The 24,828-nt window shown below is 39.7% G+C and overlaps 1 protein-coding gene across 2 annotated transcripts in view; it reads right to left on the bottom strand.

Moving 5' to 3' along the window:
• LOC133509869 (regulator of microtubule dynamics protein 2) overlaps nt 1-23,051 on the bottom strand; it is a 41,654-nt gene extending 18,603 nt beyond the window's left edge. The window contains exons 1-5 of one of the 2 annotated variants that reach the window (XM_061837289.1): nt 22,677-23,051; nt 21,387-21,845; nt 4,937-5,117; nt 4,754-4,856; nt 3,707-3,767 (exon numbers count right to left, since the gene is read on the bottom strand). In XM_061837289.1, the coding sequence (XP_061693273.1) occupies nt 3,707-3,767; nt 4,754-4,856; nt 4,937-5,117; nt 21,387-21,835 (794 nt within the window). In that variant the 5' untranslated portion in view covers nt 21,836-21,845; nt 22,677-23,051. The remainder of the gene's footprint in view (nt 1-3,706; nt 3,768-4,753; nt 4,857-4,936; nt 5,118-21,386; nt 21,846-22,676) is intronic. The other variant, XM_061837288.1, reaches the window with a different exon arrangement.
• Nucleotides 23,052-24,828: the final 1,777 nt, after the last annotated feature.

The raw sequence follows: 24,828 nt of genomic DNA, 5'->3' as shown, positions 1-24,828 counted from the left end.
AGACCATCTGGTTAGGATGCCCCCCAGAAACCTGTCTGTGTTCCAGGCACATCCCACCAGGAGGAGGCTACAGGCAAAAGCCACTTCTGCCATGGTGACAATAGTGAGGCAACAGACAGATACTTGAAATAAAACTTCACAGAGATCAAAGCCATCCTCTCAGTGTCCGTTTCTGATTGCCCACAGGAGCCCCTGCTAATCCAATCACTTTTATACCATAATAGAGGCTTCAAAAGCATATCTATCGATCCTTTTTTCGTGCCACTTTATCCTCACTAGGTGTGCGGGAGCCTATCCCAGCTAATTGGGCAAGAGGCACGGCTAATTTGAATGGTAAGATCAATAACTTACCCTGACAAGATGGCTTAAGAATGGAAATGCATCTCCATCTCCCAGTGGAGTGAGAACAGAATGTGTACATTTTATTCCTGACTTGGCCCCTTGAAACCACAATGGATATTGGTTTTTGTCTTCTATTTTCATTATTTGAATACTATATGGCCCCGGTTTAAGTCCTGTGCACAATTCTTTTGAGGTCGCAGATTGAATGACAATGTAAAGAAAGTGGGCGCATTTCCTTTCCAGAAAAAAAAATGTTGCCAAAATACCTCTTGTTAGTCTTACTTTAATTATGATCTCTTGCCACGGCGAAGGTCTGTTTAAAAAGTGTCTGTGCCAAAAAATTCCTACACTACGTTGCCTGGCAACATCCTGCAACGAAGCATTACTGTGTGCTCAACTGTCATTTTATAGATTGTTAGGGTTGTAAATCAAGCATTACCTGGTCATTAGCATAAACACAGCTGAAAATTTGTGTCACATGTTGTGACCATAGATATGAGGACTACAAGGAGGTGCACTGTAGCAGCCCGGTTAACCCAAGTGCCTATTTTCTCAACTTATTTTCAGAAGGTGATTTTTTTGTCAATGCCAAAGCTTTGTGCAATAACCACAGAACATTTTTTTCTAAAAACATAAAAATTTAATTTAAAAAAAAGTTTTTTTACAATTGTTTTGAGGACAGTAGGCTAAGATACATCTTGGGTGGCATTAAACCCACCCAAAATAGAGCTGGCCTGACCACTGCCGCCCACACGTTAGACAACTAACAATGGAGAACTGTTGGTTCTTTAATCAAGCTATTACCATTTTATTAAGATTTTCCCTAGATACATATTGTGTACCCTTTTGTACTGTATATTTAAACTTATTCATGTCCCTCAAGGGAGAATGCAACTCCCACTCAGATGTATACTTAATTTTCCATGCGACAGAAAAATAAATCACACACATGTAGGAAGCGATTGAGAATGAAGGGGCACACAAAGAGCGCAGCACTACTTGAGCTGCGGTGGTGGATCTTAATCAGTAGCCAGCAAACAGACTAGTAACTTTCCAACAAGAGTTGTCTTTTTGTTTTTGTCCAAACTGAGGCTTCTTGAACCAGTCTCTTTCAGCTCCAAAGTACACACACTTACGGACAGAACTCCACATTGTTACAAGACTGAATGTTTTGCTAGAGTATCATCTTGTAATTCTAAGTAATTGACTTTCAAATGCTGTGCTATTACTTAAATTGAGAGCAGCCCAGTGATCAAAATTTGGGTGTATAAAGGTTAATTCAAGTAAGACTGAAAAACGTCTTGTATATGGCTGTCAATCATTAAAAAAAAGTGTTACATTGCAATGGTTGGTGCTATATTAAGAGTCATAGTTCTTGCAAACGATTAGATGACTGTCATTTATAACAAACACAGCTATTGTTTTGATGTAATAGGTGTAATAAAATACAAAGGTGCATCTCAATGCATGCAGATGTTGAAATTCTATTTGAAATCAGGTCCAAGAATGAGCCCCACAACATGGTGCTACAGGCCAATATCTCAACCCATGCGCCAAAATAAGCGAATAAATAAAGTCATTTTAGTGAATGGGTAATTTTTTGAATGGAAAAATTTAGCTGGAGATATTTACAGATCACAGACAGTAATTGGACACATAAAAAAAGAGAGGTGTACAACTGGTTTGACTTAACAGGATTGGTGTTGTAACCCAACTGGATTTACTGAATGACATTTCAAACTCAACATTTGGATGATATCCAGGTGAAGAAGAATTGCTTTGTAATGTACCTTGGACATGAAGGAAGTAAGCCTTTGTTTTTTGTTTTGATTGAAGCTAACAAAACTTATTTGAGGAAGTAGTGTGTTGACAAGTTTGAAATTAGGCGGGAAAACTAGAAGTGTCATGGCCTCCCCCCTCCCTACCCTGTTATAAAGACAACAACATTTAGAGATCTATTTGGTTTGGCAAGGGGATAGGTTCCTCCATTCAGCAGAGGAAAGAATGTTTTGTAGTAATTTCAGTGGCAAAGCAGAAACTGAAAGGCAACACTTCTAAACAACATCTGCCAAATCGTGACAGGCTGGGCGGCACACAAGAAAACGAGTGCTGAGTTTTCTCACGGAATCAGTACACTTTGTAAACAATTACCTCAGACATAAACTTGCACTGCCAGGTACATTTCCCAGTCCCTGTCATACTTTACAATGTACTTTGCAATTATTTGTCTTAGATGTTTTGGAAAGTGTTGTAGCTAATGAGTGACCTAATGCTAATTATAGACAAATCGAAAAACTAACTGGGGGAACATAATGAAAACCACACACTTCATATACTGTGGGCACTATTAGTAAAAAACTATTGCAAATAGAATGGGAACATGTATGATTTCTTGAAGTTGTATGTCCAGTGTAATATTTCTTTTTGATCGTCTCGATTACTGTAGATTCCGTCTATGATCAGCAGTCAAGTTTTAACATGAGCATCCTTTCAGATGAGGAATGCACCAATGTGGCCTGCCCAAATACCAACACAATTTCTGATGCCATCAGGCCCATTCTGCCACACATATTAAAAACAAGAGGATTTCACAAGCAACCAGTTAGGCATTCCAAGAAAAAAATTGTCTCTTCTTTTTGTCAGTATCCAAGTTAACAGTGAGTGCCATGTATGTCAAGTGTACTAAATTAAATAATATCCCATCTGTTCAAATAATGAATAAAATATAATAACGAGCGGATTTGAAATCAATGTAACGGCTCCATATGCGGATTTGTCATACTTACAATGGGTTCTAGCAACAAATATACATAGAGTTGAATATGTAAGGTTTAAATAAAGTAGGCCCAAACGCAGACGTGCAGGAGCAAGAAAAGACAGCGGTTTATCACTTCATTAAGATAGTTGCATAAATGTCAGTTTATTTGAGCAAATTCAAGATGTGTTTGAATTTGTCAAATCAAATGTACTCTCAAATCTGTGATTGGGTAATCTGCAAGTTAATGGATGGTAAAAAAAAAATTGCTTGCATTCCTTAAATGTAGCCACTTTTTAATGTTTTGAGCATTTGTTTGGTTATTTTCATTTTTTGGACCGTGGGTCAGTGCTTCTTCCTGACGTGCACTCAAAAAGCAATCCCACTCTGACAATGCTGTCAAAGGAAAAATACCTGTGCTGTTATCATTCATGTTTTCTTAGAAAACCCTACCTTGTTTTGTTTAACACATGCTATCAAACTGTCTCATGTGTGATTTTAAGTTTTTAAATCGTTTGTTGTGTTGTCGGTCTATGTTTTATGGAGAAGGTTTAACACCTTTGAGAACAGATAATGGAACAACATGAATAAACAGACAATTTATCTTACCACTGGTGACTTTCAGCACATGTAGGATTCAGTGCCACTGCATCCTCACCAACCTTTTTTCCTAAGAGAGAAATGTTTAACAAAAATGATTTAAAAAATTCATATAATGTATCCATCCATCCTCTCTTCCACTTTGGTGTGGTGGAGGCTAGGCCAACTGGTTGGGGAAAGAGTTCGGACAAGTGTCTTTCTTTCTTTTTTCACTTTACATATGTTGAAATGCCTCCAAAAACTGGAGCTTCAGTTAATCTTGTTGAAGATATTGCAAACATGATGGAAATTTGTTGAACATACCCAAAAGTGAATTTCAAATTTCAGTTTCAATTTGTGTTTTGTTTGTTTACAAGATTCCGTGAGTAGTTCATTTTGCTGGCTGTATTTAATCATTAATGTAACTACTATTTAGGTTAAATGAGGGGTGTCTGCGTAATAAGATGGCTTTATTTCTATTTGGAAGACTGCATTTGGATTTGCTACCAGGGAAAGATTGCCAGGGCAGAGAGAGCATATGAGAATTTTCTGAATGAGTTGTAAATGTTTTAATTGGATGCGTTATAATTTGAAAATAATTATTTTCAATGCCAAATACATCAGTATGCTGATAGAATGTTAAGAAGGTGTCATGTCATATCATCATCCAAGCCGCTTATCCTCACTAGGGTTGCGGGAAGGCTGGAGCCTATCCCAGCTAGCTTCGGCGAAAGGCGGACTCCAACCTGAACTGGTCGCCAGTCAGTCGCAGGGGTGAAGACGGTGTAGAGTAGGATTTTCTTTCCATTTAGTGGCAATTAGAGGAATTGTAGTCAAATCAGGATTGGGCCATTTGAATGTTTTTCTCTCAACAGTGTTAAAGCAATGACCATCGAAGTATTTGTGTCACTAAGGATGAATACTTGAGTATTTTACACATAACAGCCAAACGTAGCAACACATTACCCCAAAACAGATTGTTCTGTAAATACTTCAATGCCAAATATCCAGCGAGAAGAACACAATACAGAAGAAAGGATGGTACATAAAGTATACAATGAAACAATATAAGACTACCAGTTTCTGCATGATTCTTCTTTTCTTCAAGCGTGGTGCTGATGTCATGAACGTCACAATAAGCTCTGATTAGACGCCAAAGAAATGTTGAGTTCTGCCCAAACTAGAAACATGAATATTAACTACTGGTAAGTGAAAATATCCAAAAATGGACCTGAAGGTAATTTGGGTGATTTAACAAACCTCCTCTCGTAGTGCTGTTAAGATGTGTAGACTTTCTCTTTTGTCAGAGTCTGTGCCCTGATGCAAAGAGTCTATCCTCTCAAGTAAGCAAGGTAACTTGTCTCTTGTCTTCTGCCTTTCATCCCACTGTTCATCATCGCTTTGCTCCTCTTCATCTGAGTCAGTCAGTGCAGTTATATACCTGTAATAACAAATGTAGAAAACAAATAGCTACAATTTGCTGCCACTGACTGCAAATACTGTGTGTAACTAGGACGAGCACTGTACCAAATACAGAATATGACGAGCATTTTGTTCTTGGAAAAAGAAAGTACATTATATACAGCAGTCATTCCTTTCCATTCAATGGGTTGCGGGAGTACTGGAGCCTATCCTAGTATACCTCCGTTGAAGCAATACACTACCTTCTAAATGTAAAGAAACAATTTCTTTACGTTCATTGTTGAACCAAAACATTTGAGTGTGACATCAAAACACAAATACAGGTATGAGACAATACAGCATATCATCTTTTATTTCCTGACATTTACCTCAGGATCAGATGCATAAGTGTAAGAAACATTTTTTGTAATGAAACATTTTTGTGGCGAGTTAAAGAGTCGGAAAAGATCCATGTTAATATAGATGAAAGTTAATGAGACACTTTTGCATGTTACTCCCTTCAGTGTCCTATGAACTCCATTTTTAATAGGGTTTAACTCTGGAAATACATAGAGATACAATATTTTACTTCTTGTCCCGGATGAACTCCTTAGTTGTTTTGGGAGTGTATTTTTGGTCATGATGACTGATTTCCCTATTAATTTGGTGATATTTCTTTCAATTGGCATTACTGTAGATTTCTGAGTTTTTCTTCGCCTCTGTCGCCTTATAGATGTTAATCAATTTAGATTAGTGAGCCCATCCCTAAGAATCTATGGTATTGACAAAGAGTAGATAATTCCTCTCTTAAAACTTCAGCCCTTTCATCATTTTGGTAATGGACAACCTTTTCTCATCAGGACATAAAACGTTACGACGCTCGTCATCTGTACTTTTTGGAAAATTCCAGTCTGGCCTTCTTGCCAATGAGTGGTTTACAGCTTCTATTTTAAGCATCCTTGGGTCCCATTCCTGCATGGGTTTTCTCCCACATTTCTAAAAGATGCATGGTGGGTAATCAAGACTTTCAATTGCACGTAGGTGTAAATGTGAGTGCGAGTTCAGTGTGTACCTCGCCTTTCGCCTACAGTTAGCTAGGATAGGCTACAGGAAGCCCGTGGCTCTAGTGAAGATAAGGGGTACAGAAAATGGGTGGATTCCTTGAACGGTGGTAAACAAATCTTTCTTATAGTGGTAGTAATAGTGGGGTCACGTCTGTGTTTATGAACTTCATTCCTGCCCTCTGTACGTTGTTGCTGATATTGCCAAGAGTTATATGGGTTATATTATTTATTTTATAATCTCAATAGCTGTTGCTTTTCTTCATCTTAAGTATTTTGTTGGTCAATTCCTCAGAGAATGGAAAGAAGAATGTCCCATTTGTTTTGTATATTATTTTTTTGGTGGATAAGACATTCGTGATGTTTTACATTTACACCTGAGCGCTTTTGTATAAACACAGAGCGGCGTGTTTGTCAGGGTGAGGCACGCAACTCTCACATTAGATATTTTATAGAAGCCTTTCAACTTGTGTGAGTATGTACTAACATGTTAAGATGAGACCTAGAAAGCAGTAGTAAAGTGTAATTCTATATCAATAGCAGATCTAGACATGAAAGACAGACAAGTTGAGAAAAAAAAGCAAAGCTCTAATAAGCTCCATGTGCGTCAGTGGTGGTTAAGGGAATATTTTGGGCTGTAGGCCACGGTTGTAGAGCAGCATGTTGCTGCAGACACAAGTATCAGTGACCCAACAGATGCCTCGAGCTGCAGGCTCCATCATGACTCCACCCCAACTCCACCCACAAACACCTTCCACCCAGTGTGCTATGATTACAGGCGTTATATGAAGACATTTGAGTAAGAAAGATGTGCACCATAATTAAATAAGTCAACATCAATGGAGGCACAATGGTATGCTGACAACAGCACATTTAGATGCTAAATATATGAAAATATAGGTATAAACTCATGAATGACAGAAAAATGTACTTTTTAAGACTCTGAAGTTACTAGTTAAAACTAAGGTATTATCAACTAGCATAGAAAAGAAACTTCTGAACTAGCTGCCACAACATGATTACATGTTTGTCTATTGTTGTTGCATATTAAGTAAAAGTCAAGGTGGAAATGTTAGTAGCAGAGTGGAAAAGTTTAGGCAATAATTTTATTTGATTACATGAAATGAGTGCGGTGGTGTAGCGTTACATGGGAACCGGTGCAGGTAAGGCAAAATGCAGGTCCCTATCTCATTCCTCCAGCAGCTCGTAGCCATGCCGGGCCCACCAAGGAGCCCCTTGTGTCAGCTAACCAAGCACGACGAACTGCTTTCTTCTTGGTTGTTTTTGTTGAGTGCGCTGCGGGCACTTCTTTGGGCAGACACGCAAGGCGGTGGGAGTGGTGACATGAAATGAAGATAGGTTAAAATCATTCTAGCATTAAAAGTCTTTAAGTTAAGACTCATTTGAAAACCAACTCACCACTGTCAATGACATTTTACGTTGAGGGAGAATGTCTCTATTTGGACTTTATTATGTTTATTCCATTATATAAAACACAGCCCCTGATGACTGCCTGTTGAGCAGATTTCACATACACACAGTTCTAATGACCTGGGTCCAAATCCGACCTCGCCTGTATGGAATTTGAATAATCTCCGTGTCCAGGTTTTCTGCGGCTCTTCAGTTTCCTCCCACAGCCTAAAAACATGAATGGTAAGTCTATTGAAGACTAAATTGTCCGTGGGTGCCTGCATAAGTGTGTGTGTGTGTGTGTGTGTGTGTGTGTGTGTGTGTGTGTGCGTGTGCGTGCGCATTTGTGTGGCTATGTGTGTCATGCAATTCATTGACATCCAGTTCATGGTGTACCCCACCTCTAGCCTGGTATAGATTTCAGCATACCTGTGACCCTGGTGAGGATAAGCGGTGTGGAAAATAGATGGATGGATGGACAATTGTGGCAATTCTATTGATATTCCACATGTTATTGTAGCTAGAAACACAGTGTACAGCGCTGAATAAACGTCAAACTTAGCTTACGTCAATGCTGTCCAAACTTAGTGAGAGCTTCGACATTTGTTTATCCACAGGATATGTGCTCATTAGAAAAGGTACAGCGGCACAGAGAACCCAAATGTCATGGAGAGCTGTCAATTGAGCTAAACAAATCTCCTTGGTTACTTCTTACAAAAACAAACCTGAGTTGCCATGCCAACATCAGCGGGCCTTTGAGCATGCAGACTAGCTTATTCAGCATGCAGCCACTGACAGGGGCAAAAAGAACCTTCCATCGGTAACAGTCGTTGGCAGGTTCGACAGGATCTACTTTCAGACAGATCAGCTGCTGTGTTACATAGTTCATAACGTCATTGGGATTTTTGTGAACCTCCACATGAGGAAACATTGTTGAGCGGAAAAAAAACATCACGTCACGGTGTAGAATGACAGTAATTGGGCATGATGCGCGTTTGCACAATCAATATACTGTAACTTAATTTGCACTTGCATGTGTGTAGTCGTTGTAATCCTTTGTTCCTAAAACAAGAGGAGGCAAGAGCTCATTTTGATAGTCACCCATACTTGCTAAAAAGAAAAAGGGCAGAATTAAATATTTTTAAACAGTGACTGTGTCAAGGGGAATTGGAATTAGCCACATTTGGAGATCTGTCTATTTCATGTGCTGCATGCACACAATTTAATACTCAAAACAGCTTCACTCATGATTTTCATGGTTATACAAAGCCATTTTTTTAACTTCAGTACACTGAGCAATAAAGCAGGCCAAGGAAGAGGCAGTGGTTCATTTGCATTTGAGACTGAACTCTTCTCCCAAAACCAATTGATTTCAACAAGGCTGTAAAAAGGGAACTTGGAAACTGTTCTTTCTCCATTCTGTTCATTCTTTATTCTAGGGCACTTTTAACTCAAGTGTCACATATTGCTATGAATAAGACAAGTGGAAATAATTTATGAAAATATACAGTCCTCAACCATCAACACAGTGTAGTGCCCCCCTCTGGACTTTAGGGCAAATAGAAGGTTGAAAAAATGAACACCCTGAGACTACACACCAGTTTAGAGATCAGTAAGCAAGACACCTATGCACTCTTACATAAGTCAATCCATTATTTCATATATTTGAATATCAAAAAAAATCAAACATTAACATGAGTGAAGTTCGACAAAATACACAACTAATTCAATTTGCTCTATCTAAAAAAACTACCCATCAGACATACCCATCACAAAAAATCATTTTATGCTTGAATCAAAGTGTTTTCCAATGACATGTATGCACTGAAAAAAGTGAAGAAAAAAAGAGCTGTAATGACCTTAAGCTACAGCAGTCTGATGGATACTGTTCTGAAAGTTTCCACATAAGTTTAAATGAAGCCTTTGACAGCTTGGAACATTGACAGGTGGACTGATATTTTACTTTTATTTATCAAGAGAGGGAGCTAACACTCAAGAAGCTGTTGTCAGACACACTCACACGCAAAACCCCTAACTAAAAAAGTAGCTTTAAAAAAAACCTACTCAAACTGGCCTTGAGAATTATGGTATAACTTTACAACGATTACAATCATGCTCTGACTTTTGTAAAAATGTTAGTTCTGTGAAAGCCATTCCCACTCATCCCCATACACTTGTATTACAAGGAAAAATAAAAACAAAAATCCGGCTGGACAAACTCTTTAATTCAAGGTGGTACAAGGTGATGAAAAAGTATTGGCATTCTTCTAATTCTTTCATTTTTGCATATTTTTCCAATGACATGAATTTTTCAGTATAAGGACTTCTATTACAGATAGAAGATTACTTACTTTTTTTTTTAACATTGCCACACAGTTTTCCCATCTGTGCACAAACTTCCATATTCCCTCATCTTAAAAATCTTTGGATTGATGTCCCAGCCAGTCGCACACAAGACTTTTGACTTTGTCACTTTTGAAATTTGTGCTTCTTGTGAACGCTTTCAAGGGACCAAACAGGTGAAAGACTGAAGAGGCAATGTCTGGGCTGTAAGGGGGATGAGGAAGCAATTGCCAGCCCAGCTTGTTGATGGGGTGCACCGTTTGGGCTGCTGTGTGAGGCTTTGCGTTTTCATGATGCAAGATGACTCCTTTTGACTGATGACTCCTGTGTTTGTTTTTCATGTCTTTCTTGACCTGCTTCAGCAGTTCACAGTAGTTGGCACTGTTCACAGTGCTTCCTTTCTCAAGTAATGAAATGATGATTTGGCTTTGCATATGCCAAACAACAGTGAGCATCACCTTCCTTGTGGACCGCTGGGACTTGAACCTCTTCACGGGAGAGCCTGTGTGCTTCCACTCCTTGGACTGCCGTTTGGCCTCAGCCTCATAGTGCCAAACACCCATGTCTCGTCACATGTGACAACTTTCTTCAGAAACTAATCACCATCTTTCTCATCTCGAGAGAGACACTGCTGGGACAACTCGACCCTCTGCTGTTTGCGCTGTGGAGTAAGCATCTTTGGCACCGACCGGCAGTTGACCTTCGAGTAACCAAGGTCATCATTGACAATCTTGTGTGCTGTCCCAACAGATAAACTCTAAGTCCTTGCAATGTCATCCACTGCCACCCTTCTGTCAGATTGATTGAGGTCATTGACTGATTCAATCTGATTTTATTATATATCATATAAATATATATTACATAAATAAAATAACCTATAGAAACAACAAAAGTCCATATATCCCGTTTTCACATTTGAACTCTTCATATCCACATGATAAAAACAATAAATTGATTAAAATATATACCAAGTGAACATAAAATGCTGTTTTTAAATGCTGTCATTTATTAGGGAAAAAAAATATTCAAATTGGCCATGTGCAAAAGTAGTTTCTCCCCTTATTAAATCATGAAGTAATTGTGGCTGATCCCAATTTTTTATTCATTTTCATTGATCACACCCAAGCTCCAGACCTCTTCAATCAAGAAATCCCTAGAACAGAATCTGTCCCAACAAAATCAGGTCAGGCAAAACAAGATCTACAAAAAAGCTGCAAGGAAACAACACGATCCAAAGAAATTCCAGAACTGTCAAGAAATAAGGTAATTGACACCTATCATCTCCAGAAGAACTCCAATGACGAATCCAAGAGGCCACAAACGCCTCTATTGCCTCAGTTAAGTTCATTGATTGAACAACAATTCCACCATTTAACACATAATCCTGAAGGAGAATGTTCAGCCATTTATGACATCAAGCTCAAGCGTGCTTGGGTTCTGTAGCAGAATAGTGATCCAAAACTGACTAGCAAGTCAACATTTGAATGATGTAAAAAAAATTACCAAATTAAGATTTTGGAGTGGCCTCAGGTGGCATGGTGGATCAGCTGGAAAGCATTGGCCTCGAGTTCTGAGGTGCCAGGTTCGATCCCGGACCCGCCTGTCTGGAATTTGTATGTTCTCCCCATGTCTGCATGGGTTTCCTCCCACATCCCACAAACATGCAACATTAATTGGATACTAAATTGCCCCAATGTGTGATTGTGAGTGCGGCTGTTTGTCTCGATGTGCCCAGCGATTGGCTGGCAACCAGTTCAGGGTGTAACTCGCATCCTGCCCGTTGACAGCTGGGATAGGTTCCAGCATGCCCCACGACGCTTGTAAGGATAAGCAGGAAAGAAAATGGATGGATTGGCCTTGTCAAAGTCCAACCCAATTGAAATGCAGTAGCATGACCTTAAAAAGGCCATTCATGTTAAAAAAAAAATGAAAAAAACAATTTTTTTCTGAATTCAAGCAATTCTGCAAGGAGGAGTGGACCAAAATAAGTCCATGGAGATGTGAAAGACTCATTTCCAGTTTACAGAAAAGGCTTTATTTCCGTTGTTGAACGACCTCACAACCACTTAATAGTAGTCACTTATTAGTGATCGAAACGGCATTATCTTGATGGGAAAGTGACCTAACATTCACTGATATCAAATCAATCAGAAAAACTGCCTTCTACCATAACATATCAAGACCGAAGGCTTGTATGTGTCAAGCAGACCAGGAAAAGCTGATCGAAGCTTTTATCTCAAGTAGACTTGACTAATGTAATGGTCTTCTGACTGGGCTCCCCCAAAAGAGCATTAAACAGCTGCAGCTCATTGAGAATGCTGGAGCTCAGGTTCTGACCAGAACAAAGCAGTCAGAACAAATAGCTCCAATTTTAAAGTCCTTGCACTGACTTCCAGTCAGCTTTAGAATAGATTTTAAAGTTCTGCTACTGGTCTATAAATCAGTTTAGGTCCTGAATACATGAAAGAAATGCTTACTGAATACAAACCCAGTAAGATTCTGAGATCGAATGACTCAGGTCAAATAGTGGAGCACAGCATCCAAAGGAAACATGGTGAAGCATAATTTAGCTCTTATGCTGCACACAAATGGAATAAGTTGCCAACAGAGGGGACGTCAGCCCCAAGTGTGAATGTTTTTAAGTCCAGGTTGAAAACTCTTCTTTTTTTGTCATGCTTTTTAGAGTATTTCTAATTTTAATGCTATTTCTTCCACTGTATGCTGTTTTAATTGTACTTTTATTTTACTTCTTCTTTTATTTTAAGATTTATATTTTATTTTATTATTTTTCCCCATTTTAAATGTTTTATCTCTTTGTATTCAAATACTTTTAATCACATAAAGCACATTGAGTTACCTTGTGTATGAAATGCACTATACAAATAAATTTGCCCTGCCTTCGCCTTGCCTAAACAAGCTTTTCAATTTCTTTGTGTTGTCTTAGTACAAAAGTACTGCAAAATGACAAACAAATCATACTCTGAGCCTGAGGACAGTAACAAGTGGGCAGGAGCAATACAACTGTGTTTTAAGATTCAGCGACACCTACAGCTATGTTCTGATGTCATGGGACTGCTTTATGGTAAGGAACACCCACACCCCCCACCATCACCCCAAAAATAAATAAAGTCTTCCAGGCTGCAAAAGACTAAACCATGACTAAATAACAACCATTTAAATGGTGAGGTGTGTTTTCAAAAGAATATATTCAAATGGTGGTCTGTTACAGACGCCAGGATAAGTTCAAGGTATTTGGCTATTGATAAAGGTCAACTGGGCATGTTGTCCTTCATTAGGCTGCTGTTTACACAAGAATCTGAAACAAATACAGATGACTATGTTAGAACACCCAATCCAGAAGTGGGCAAACTAGATCTTTTTTTTCTACATATTTATTAACAGAAAACACGCTGTTGGCCATTGAGGACAGTGATAGTATTCTGATACTGGTTAAGAAATGGTTGTTGTCAGAGAGTTGAAATTAAGCTACTTAGGAGACAGAGTCTAGTTTACCGATGGATTTGTTATTAGCCATTAGTCCAGAGTTCTCAGCCTTGGCTCGCTAGATCCAACTTTGCAAAAAAAAAATAAGTGGGTAGGATTGTGTGTGTTTGGGTGAGATTGAGGAATGCACTATATCTACCATGAGTCCTGTGAAACTTGAATAATGTAATACAACTTCTGAAATTGGACAAAATCTGCTATCAAATGTTGGACAGCCTCCGATTTGATATTATCCATCTTTTAGAATGAATTGTTCATTTTAGATTATTGTTACAATAAATCACAGCTAAATTATGAATGCAAAAAAGGGGGGGTTGTGGGGGGGACATTGCCCAAGATACACTCTCTTGCTCAGACAGAAAATACAAGTAAACTAAAGCGCAATATTTATTACTGCCTTATTAAGAAAAAAGAAAAATAGCTTCTGAAGCCAAAAGAAAATGAATTTTAATATGAGAAAATTTTTTTTACTCTGATTTAGAACCTTGATTTAACTTGTTAGGGCCTTTTTAAATTTCTTCGAGCAACATAATTTCAGATCACTACTGAGGCTATTGCATAATTTACCTTAATTTTTGGTGTATAATACATACCTACCAAAAAAAATCTTCAAATGTCAATCGTGTATATTCTACAGAGTATCCTAAAGTTAGAAATGCATTCAAAGTGAATTGTTTATATATATTTATACTCTGATGCATCCTAGTGTTCAGTTTAAAAACTGCAGCTTTCTGGAGGTATTTTCGAACACCCCAAGTACTAGTAATGAAAACTTGAGTGTCGTGTGCCTGAATATCGAATTCATTCCTGGTGCAAGATAAAAAAAAAATAATAATGGTTAACACACAACAAAACCTGCAGATGGGGGTTCAACACAGATATGCTCTATTAGTATTCACATTATAAAAACACTTTATGGTATGAGGGAACTGAGAACTCTACAATGGCACAAGGTACACAGGGACATCCTCTGATAGCGAGCCATGGTGGCAACTCACTATCAAAGGATTGTTAAAAAGCTGTTTGAAGTTGGTTAGTCCCCTACTTACAGAAGTATCCATCCATTTTCTGAGCCGCTCATTGTCACGAGGGTCACGGGAATGCTGGAGCCTATCCCAGCTATGATTGCACAGGAGGCGGGGTACACCTTGAACTGGTTGCCAGCCAATCACAGGGCATATAGAGACAGACAACCCCATTCACAACCTAGGCACAATTTTGAGTCTCTAATTAGTGGAAGTTTTTGGGTGTGAAGAAACCGGACCAGAACCTCCGGCAGAAAAGCCACGCAAGTACAGGGAGAACATGCAAACTCCACTTAGGCGGGGCCGGAATTCAAACCCCGATCCTCAGAACTGTGAGACAAACCCTCTAACCAGTTACGTCACCATGCTGCCACTTCCAGAAATAGTTGTAATAATATGTTAATCGATCTTATGTGTTGATTATCACTGTGAAGCTTTTGTTGTGTCTGCGCTTTTTAAAATTATGAATTATAATTATTTTACTTACACCAGGTTTCAACATGTTATCTGGTCACATGACCTCTCTAGCTTTCATTCAGTATGTAGTGCAAACTGGCTGAAGTGGCAATACATGCATAAGAAAGGTTTTCTTGATTTTGGGAGAGAATTTTAGAAACAAATATATGCTATGTTTGTTGTCACTTTGCATGGTACTGTAAATTTGTCTTGTACTGTATATATTTCTCCAAGTCCCAACATACTATTACATACAGTTGAAGCCAGTTCATGTATACTGTGCAAAAACACATTTATTTTTTGTCTCACTGTCTGAACTCAATTCAGACTAAACTTTTCCTGTTTCAGGTCAGTCAGGAAAACGCATTTTTTTCCATTAAATGCGACAATAATGAGAGAGAAAACTTCTGATAGAATTCTATATTATTTTCCTCAATGTCAAAAGTTTACACACAAAAAACACAGGGAAACCCAGATGATGAGGTTATGGCTTTGGAAGCTCCTTTTGGGTTAACTGACATGTGAATTGACAGCACACCTGTGGATGCATTTAAAGCCACACATCAAATGATCTGTGTCCTTGTTTTAGAGATGAAAGTGGACTTTGGTGAAAATTCCTGACAATACAAATACGAGCACTTGGGGTGTTCGGGCGCTAAGCACGGGACTGCCGTAAATAGGAGCCGGGCTTGCTAGAACGCGCCTTTATGTGCATGCACTCGATTTATTGGTCACACCTGAATCAAGCGACGAGGTGGATGATAGTCTGTTTTTTTTTTTTTTTTTTACGCCATCACACTGCCTCGCGATGGACACAATGAGCACCCGTGGTGTAACTGAATTTCCTTTGAAATGGCTCATGATGTTGATGACTTTTGACGTAAATGCGCTAGCATTACGTGAAGCAGTTCTGAACATGCGCTTTCGTACATGCTCTGTACATGCTCAGTTTGGTTAACTTCCATTTCCTGTTTCCGGGTGAATACAGGTTGTTTTGGACTAGGCTTGTTTAGTTAACAAGGTTTATGAAAGAAAAACGCAATTTAATGTCAAGACCACACAAAGTAAGCGACGTCTTGAGAGAATGCGAGGGAAGGGGCGTTACTGTTACTAGTGTTAGTGCCTCAATATGGCTACGCTCGTGAAAGCAAAACAACATACTCAAACGCATGTTCGTTCAATGTTGTCAACTTATATCCGAATTAATTTTAGGCAATTTTTCCGGAGCAATTTTCATGAAAATTTAAAAATGCGGAATGCTGGGAAAATCCGCAGGAAAATCAATAAAAATCAGCCAGGAAATCAGAGAACGAATCATGGAGATCCACAAGTCTGACTCATCATTAGGTCCAATTTCCAGATGCTTGAAGGTGCCACGTTTATCTGTTAAAACAATTCTACACAAGTATAAACATGGGTATGTATGTCAGAAAGGAGTCTGTGTCCCAGATAAATGACCATCTGGAGGAAAAAGGGGGAAGCTTGTAGATCTGAGCAACTGTTAAGCATGGAGGTGGCAGCATCAAATTGTAGGCCTGTTTTACTACAGCAGGAACTAGAGCTGTTCATACAATATACGGCATCATGAAGAAAGAATATTAGGTGGCGATATTAAGGCAACATCTCGAGACATCAGGCAGAAAGTGCAAATGGTTCTTCTAAATGGACAATGACCCTGAGCATACTGCCAAAATGGTCCAAAAGTGGCTTGAGGATAACAAAGTCAATGTCTTGGAGTGGCCATCACAAAGCCCTGACCTGAATCCCATCGAAAATTTGTGGGCAAATCTGAAAAGGTTTGTCCAAGCAATGCAACCAACAAACCTGACTCAGTTACACCAGTTCTGTCAGGAGGAATGGACCAAGATTCCAGCAGAATACTGTCAGAAGCTTGTGGAAGGTTATCCAAAACGTTTAACTCAAATCATGCAGTCCAAAGGAAATGCTACTCGGTACCAAGGAAATGCATGTAAACTTTTGACCTAGAAGAAATTAGTGTAGAATTCTCTAAGAAATTTTCTCCATCATTATTGTGGCATTTTCAAAATTATAACGTGTTGGTGCTCCTGACTGACATGAAACAGGAGAGGTTTACACCGATTTTAACTTCAGTGAAACAAAAAATGTAAGTATTTAATCAGCCACCGATTGTACAAGTTTGCCCACTTAAAAAGATGAGAGAGGCCTCTAATTGTCATCATAGATAAAAGCCAGAAAAGAAATAAAAAGAGAAAAAAATGAGAAAAAAATTGAATAAATATACAATTAAAACAGCGTACAGTGCAAGAAATTTCAATATATAGCTGCAAGACACATAAGCATCAAAACCAAAAACCAAAATTGAATGCTCGTGACCTTCGATCCCTCAGGCGCCACTGCATCAAAAACCAACATCAATGTGTAAAGGATATCAACATATGGGCTGAGGAACACTTCAAAAAACTTCTGTCAGTGAATACAGTTTGGCGATACGTCTGTGAGTGTAACTTAAAACTCTTCTATAAAAAGCAAAAGCCATTTATCAACAATACCCAGAAACACTGCCATCCAGGCAACAACTTTTTCATGGAGGCTCCTGCTTACTTCAGCCGGACAATGCCAAAGCAGATTCTACACATTACAACAGCATGGCTTTATACTAAAAGAGTGTGGGTACTAGACTGCCTGCCTGCACACCAGACACCAGTCTGCCATTTCGACAGCACCACCAGTAGTCTGCCTCACAGTTCTGAGGACTGGGGCTCAAATCCCGACCCCACCTGTGTGGAGTTTGCATGCTCTTCCTGTGCCTGTGTGGGTTTCATCCAGGTGCTACCGTTTCCTCCCACATCCCAAAAACATGCATGATAGGTTAAAGGGCTACTGTCGTGAAATGGAGGATTTTTAGTATGTTATTGAAGAACCCAGCCAAGAATGCCTCACTAAGCAGCGTGCGGGCAGTAAAGGGCCCCGGCTCGACGGTGTGCATCACGTCCTGCGGCAGCTATGAACAACTCTCTAAAAGCAGCACGGCTCAGCTCTATTATATGCCACCACAGCGGCGAAAATCAGCCACACCGGCTGAGGCGCCGCGTTTGGCGGTCACTGCTTCTGCGAAGGCTGCGCGTTGGGCTTTGCGGACGGGGGCGGCTCTGAAAAACCCAGCCGAGAATGCCTCACTCAGCCGCGTGCACGCAGTAAAGCGCCCCGGCTCGACTGTGTTGTTCATCGCATACTGCAGCGGCCAATAACAACCCCCTAAAGCAGCACGGCTCGGCTCCGTCATAAGCCACACCGGCCGGCTGCGATGAGCCGTGATGGTTCATCTCCGCCACGGAAGTGGATCGGACGGGCATGCGGTTTGGCCGTGATCGTATATCATCTGAATATGGCTCGAAACAATAGTGTAGTATTGCCACGAGGGCTCGAAACAATCGTGTAATACTGCCCCGGTAACTTCACTCGGTTGTGTGGTCTCCTTTTCGAAAAGAGCTTCCGTGTCAGAAGGGACGTGTTCGTCTCCCATTGTTAGGCTGCACCGCATGTTTTCATTGGCGAATGTCCGGGTAACGTCATGGACAGAGTATGCAGCCAATATGGCGACCACTTGGATATTGTAGAATGACACTTGTGCAATTTTGCACATGGATGACGCGCTCAACCCTCACATTTATTTTTTCGTATAGACATTGAAGTGAATAATGTTATATGTATTTTTCATTACAATATCTATTTTAGAATGTTTACAGGGATGACACTTGGGCTTTAATTGAAGCCTCTAATTTGCCCATAGGTCTGAATATGAGTGTTTGTTTGTTTGTATGTGCCCTGATTAACTGGCAACAAGTTCGGGGTGTACCCCGCCTCATGCCCAAAGTTAGCTGGGATAGGCTCCAGCTCTCCCGTGACCCTTGCGGGTATAAGCAGCTCAGAAAATGGATGGATGCAAAATAGCTCACAATGCTCACAGAAAATGAATCAAAAATATTAATCTATGCCCTTTCACCCAAAGGAAAAACAGTTCAATTTACTTTTTACTTACATTAATCTGCCAACGCATAAAGATGAGAAGGAATTGCATTTGTATTAAACATGTTACCATACCAACAAATTAACTTGCATGTTTTCTTTTATACTGTATTAATAATCTACGATTGGCTGGCAACCAGTTCAAAGTGTTTGTTTGTTTGTATGTGCCCTGATTAACTGGCAACAAGTTCGGGGTGTACCCTGCCTCCTGCCCGATGACAGCCGGGATAGGCTCCAGCACTCCCGTGACCCTTGTGAGGATAAGCGGCTCAGAAAATGTATGGATGGGTGGATGTATTAATAATAACAATACATTACACTTACATAGCACTCTTCTAGGCACTCATAGAGCCTTTACAATTGTACACATTATTCATTCACGCCACACTCACACCTGCTGATGTGCTACTTGTGTAGCAACAGCTGCCCTAGTGCAGTTTCCGAGCACCAGAAAACATCCCACCACATCCGTTCATGGGTAATGGTTGTTATGTGCCTTTTCTAGGGAACACAACGACGACATCCAATTGGATTTGACTATAAACTGGCTACCCTCCTGTTCCAGATAGTGTCAAAGTGATGTACTGTATAAAACCCTCTGTCATCGTAGACAAGAAGCAGCAATAACTGCCTCGCACCATTTCCCTCAAGAAAATTGCATCCAAACACAATTGCTCCTCGAAACGACGGGAAGGAAGATGCAAGTAACTTCTCTAGTTCGCGGTCATCATTTTCATCATCATTCAACAGTGTGTACCGGCAATTCGTCATCATTGATCACAATTGAATTTTAAACTTCCCCATCCAGTACTATAATACATTTGACAGGATTGTAACCAAGTACATATGCTTTATTGGACACATTTAGCTTCAAGACATTTATATTTAAGAGTTCAGCAATTTGATGGGGTGTTTGCAAATTTTGAAATGAAAAAGTGTTTTGGTATTGTAGTTTGTTGTATATTTATGGTCTAAACTCTTCATAGGGCTAAATCCCTATATCCATTCATGGGTTATTACAGTGTGTCCTTGCCCATCCGCGGCCCTGCATATTTGCGGATTTTGCTTTCCAAGTTTTTTTTTTTTTAATGTACCGTACTTTCACGATCATAGAGGTCTTCAATTCTCTTCTAAATAGATGAGGTGGCACATTAGACAGGGCGCCCTACAATGTAGTGAATCTTATGTCCACAATGAGTTCCAACATTTGCAAACGTTGTTGAGTGACTTGTCCAACAAAGTACAGTACACGTAAACACACTGATTTTACTATTATCATGCATCCTGGCACGCGTTTTAGCATGTATGTGACCTACCATATGATGGTGCTCACAAGGCAGTGAGGAAGAACTGCATTTCGCATGTGTAAAGCAAAGCACATTTATTCGTATAGCGCATTTCGCACGTGAGGTAACTCAATGTGGTTTACATGATTAAAAGGATTTGAATATAAAGAGATAAAACATTTACAACAGGATTTAAGAAAAGTACAGTGGAAGTAATATGATTAAAAAGTGGAAATACTCAAAAAAGCACGAGAAAAAAGAAGCGTTTTCAACCTGGATTTAAAAAGATTCCCTCCTGGGGCTGACCTTACCTCTGTTGGCAATGTATTCCATTTGTGTGCCAAAAAATATTGGTCTCAGTTTCAGTTTTGTTGTGGTTTAGATGAAGAAAGAAAAAGTCAAATAAGATGATATTGCCCCACACGCTGCCTGTGTAGGCAGGTCATTAATGACGACGATGTACACATTCACATGTTCTGCGCTCCCAGCAGGCTTTGCGGGACAAAGGATCTCCTTAATGTAAAGAGCATTTAAAGTCCATGTTTTGTGTCAATTATTTTTGGAGTCATTCTTTTGTTTTATTATTTAGTTATGCTCTTCTGTTTGCCGTGGTGTGATAGGGTTAGGTTATTTTAGTTTTGAAAAGACACCTTGAGTGTGTACAACATCATTAGTAATGACCTGCCTGCACCGGTACTGTGTGGGGCAATTTACGCTTCTTCTGCTTACAGATGTAAAAACCAATTATTCCTCTCTGCCTTGTGAGCACTATCATCATATAATAACAGTGTATCTTTCATGCACACTAAAACATGTGCGAGCATACATGTTATCGATGTAACCATTCAAGTGTTCTTCATTGGACATGTTGCACAACAATTGTACACTTAAGGTATGCTTTCCATTTTGGGGAAAATTTAAGATGCTTAAGTGCATCTTGTTGCAAAAATATGGTACATATCATACATGGGTACATTAATACAGGATCCATTATTCGCATATTATCGTTATTCGTGGTGGTGTTAGGAACGTAACCTCCGCAAATAATGGGGGAACACTGTACTGTAATTCTCTTGTTACTGCTAAAACCTCAAGTTGTATGGACAAAAGTGTAAGGACACACCAACAACACGGCTTTTTTGGACAATTTGATGCTTTAAGACTTACACAAAATGAACATGGGGTAATGATCAGGTCCCGATTCATTAATACTCACCCTCCCTCACTCTCTGCTTCTTCAGAGCTTCGCCCCCCCGCTATGGCCCCAGCGACGCTTACTCCAGCCCTTTTCCTTCGTGTTGGTGTGGTCCTATGAAGAGAAGCAGGTCGATGCGCCTCCGTCCTATCACATCCGTCAAGCTCTTCGCCAACTTGACCATGCCGCATCGGCAAGGCATTCTTCAATGCCTTCATCTCATCCTTCAACTCTGATACACACTGAAGTAGGGCCTCAAGGCGGTCCAACACCTCTATCTGATCCCCAGGTAGACCGGGACTCATTAACATCATTCTCGGACTAAGTTCATTATTAGTGCATAGGTAGCGCGCTGGCAATGAGGCTCGCCGTCTCATCCTATAGCCCTGGTAACATGCCACAGCCAAACCAATGCCAGCCACTCCAGCCAAGGCGCCCAGAATCAGGACTTTGCTGTCTGTTTGGGTCATCCTTGAAGGCCTGCACAGACAGGATATTTACAGGTTATTTGGGTGTAGGATGTAGTCAAGTGACATCAAAAACAATGAGTGGCAAGTACAATTTTTGTAATGTGGATCTAAATCTCTGTAGAAATCATCTTAGTTAGCCCCACATCTGTTACAAACATACACTGCAATACAACTGCAGCATTCAAAATCTATAACAGTGGCCAAATACAGTTGACATTGAAAGCGAAATGCCATGCCGAAATACCAGGTTTTTCAGATCCATCATAAATTCTTATCCCATCCACCCCCTTTTTTTTTCATTATATAAGCATCTATAACAGCTCTGACAGAAAAAAATACAGTGCGTTAGAAGGAAAAGAACAATAATGAGCATGCATCCGTTTAATATTTTGTTGAAAAACCTGGAACGTACCAATAAGTCAACATTTTTATAAAAACAGAAAGCAAGTGTGGTTACCATATCAGTACAAGTTAGGATGCCAAAAGCAAAACCTAAACTGTGGACATAGTAAGGTTTCAGGAAGAGATGAATGTTGAACGTCTAACATCGCTTGGCAGACTCATCTAAGTATTGTAGCTATAATAGTGAAACATCACAAATGAAGTAAATTCAAATATGTCAACTAGTGATTGACAAAGGGGGAGACGTACTACACACACTTCTTGCATAATATCAGCGTTACTCATGAAAATCTGAATGCAAACACTGGACACTCTAGGAAGCCTGTTTGCTAGCAGACAGCACCTTAGCGAAGCCTGAACAACCCGCCGGTCTGTCTGTCAGCGACGTTATTATTGCTTTGTAGTCATAATAACAATAATAATCATAAACAGAATTTACCTACAGTTGCAATCAGTCGTTTTGGTGTCAGCTTGTTCCCAGTGAACGACCTAAACAAAGTTGCTGTTACACAATAATACCGTGCCACTGTGTTGAACACTTAGCATGATTAAAACTCTATTTCAATGCATAGCGGCTGAAGATAAAGCCTCAACTGCCCACGTTATTGTGGACCTTATTTTTGATGAAGATTAAAGACACGCACAGCTGGAGGTGGTTCTAACAGCTCTCTCGTGTATCGAACAAAACAGTCCGTGCGGTTTCGACCGCAGTAATGCAAAGTTCCTCCTTCCGAACAGAGTGAAATATTTGATTATTATTATTATTATTATTGTTGTTGTTAGTTTAGTTTTTGGGGGAGGGGTTTTGGAGGAGGTTGTCGTTAGTGTGTTTGAGAGGATGTGTTTGTGTGTGAGTGTTTGAGTGAGTGAGTGAGTGAGTGTTTGAGGGGGGGTGTTGAAGTCACATTTCATAAATAAATAAATGTATAAATTCATTCATGAAAGTATCTATTTGACACCGGTTGATCTAAATCCCTCGAGTAGTCTCTCTGAGTTTGTTGTTGTTGTGTGGAAGAATCAGAATAATATGTCTCGAGTTCGCAACTACGGTGGCTGTAACGTGCAACTTCGTTTTTGTGTTTGCACGTTACAGCCACCGTACACAACCCTTTTGTACAAACTTATCGATCTATATTTCAGAACAACAACAGTTTGCACATGAAATCATCACGTAATTACGTTTGGAAAAAAATAATTAGAAATGTTTTCTTTTAAGTTACAGTTTTATACCTCTAGCTACATGTCATTTTAACCTAAAATTTTGACTCTATAAAGCATTAAACACTGGAACTTACCTCTGGAATTTGATCCTCGCACCTTCTCTTCAGACACTGTTCTGACTAAAAACTCATCACATCAACCTTGGACCTGTGGTCAATGCTATCCTCAATGAGGTTTATTTAAGAGTTATAAATAGCCTCCACTTCACAGACAGGTTGGCTAAAAATTAATTTTCCTGTTTAGGAGCTTTTCCATGATTAAAAAAACACACACAAGATGTCTAACTTAACTTGGTAAAGGTTTATGCACTATACTGTATATTTTACATGCCGAAAGCATTTAATGATTTAAATAGAAATATTTGGGATGGCAATACTGATTGCAAAGAAGCACAAAGTTCCTTGATGTCATAATGATGTACAGTACTGTGTGAGTCATTTCTCCCAAGCATTTTGAACACTATCTTCTTCGTTTGCCCACAACTTGCATTTGCCAGGAGGAAACAGTGGGCCTACACTTTTTTTAACATAAGTCTTTCCCAGTCAATAGATATAGAATCAAGAAATATATCAATCAAGATATTGATCGAGAAATATTTAAAGATGCAAATAATGTAAAGTGCATGAGAAAAAATAAGTTTTTAAACTGCATTCACACTTGGGGCTGACGTCACTTTTATTGCCAACTTATTCGATTTGTGTGCAGCATAATATCTAAATGCTGCTTCACCACATTTACTTTGGAGTCTACGGTCAACCATTTGACCTGAGTCAGTTGATCTCGGACCCCTACTGGGTTTATTATATTCCATTACAATTTCTTTCATGTATTCATTTTCTGAGCCTGTTATCCTCACACGGGTAATATATACATATATGTATTGTGTATGTATATATGTATACCGTGAGGGTGAAACAGTGATGCAGCTGAAAAAGCGTTGGCCTCACAGTTTGGAGGACCCGGGTTCAATCCCAGCCCTCCCTGTGTGGGGTTTGCATGTTCTCCCGTCCCTGCATGCGTTTTCTCCGGGCATTCCAGTTTCCTCCCACATACCAAAAAAGCATGCATTAATTAGACACTCTAAATTGCCCCTAGGTGTGATTGAAAGTGCAGCTGTTGACAGATGGATGTGGATGTTTGTCTCGATGTCCCCTGCGATTGGCTGGCCACCAGTTCAGGGTGTACCCTGCCTCATGCTTGTTGACAGCTTGGATAGGCTACAGCACTATCATGCGACACCTGTGAGGATAAGCGGCTAAGAAAATTGATGGATTGATGCATGGATGGATGGATGGATGGATGGATGGATGGATATGTATATGTATTAGAATCAGTCTTCATTAAGATCGTGACTGATGGTGCCAAACACC

The sequence above is a fragment of the Syngnathoides biaculeatus genome, chromosome 12 (assembly GCF_019802595.1).
Source record: "Syngnathoides biaculeatus isolate LvHL_M chromosome 12, ASM1980259v1, whole genome shotgun sequence".
In the NCBI taxonomy this organism is placed as follows: domain Eukaryota; kingdom Metazoa; phylum Chordata; class Actinopteri; order Syngnathiformes; family Syngnathidae; genus Syngnathoides; species Syngnathoides biaculeatus.
Note: the sequence above shows the minus strand (reverse complement) of the source record. Positions and strands in the feature narration are given on the sequence as shown.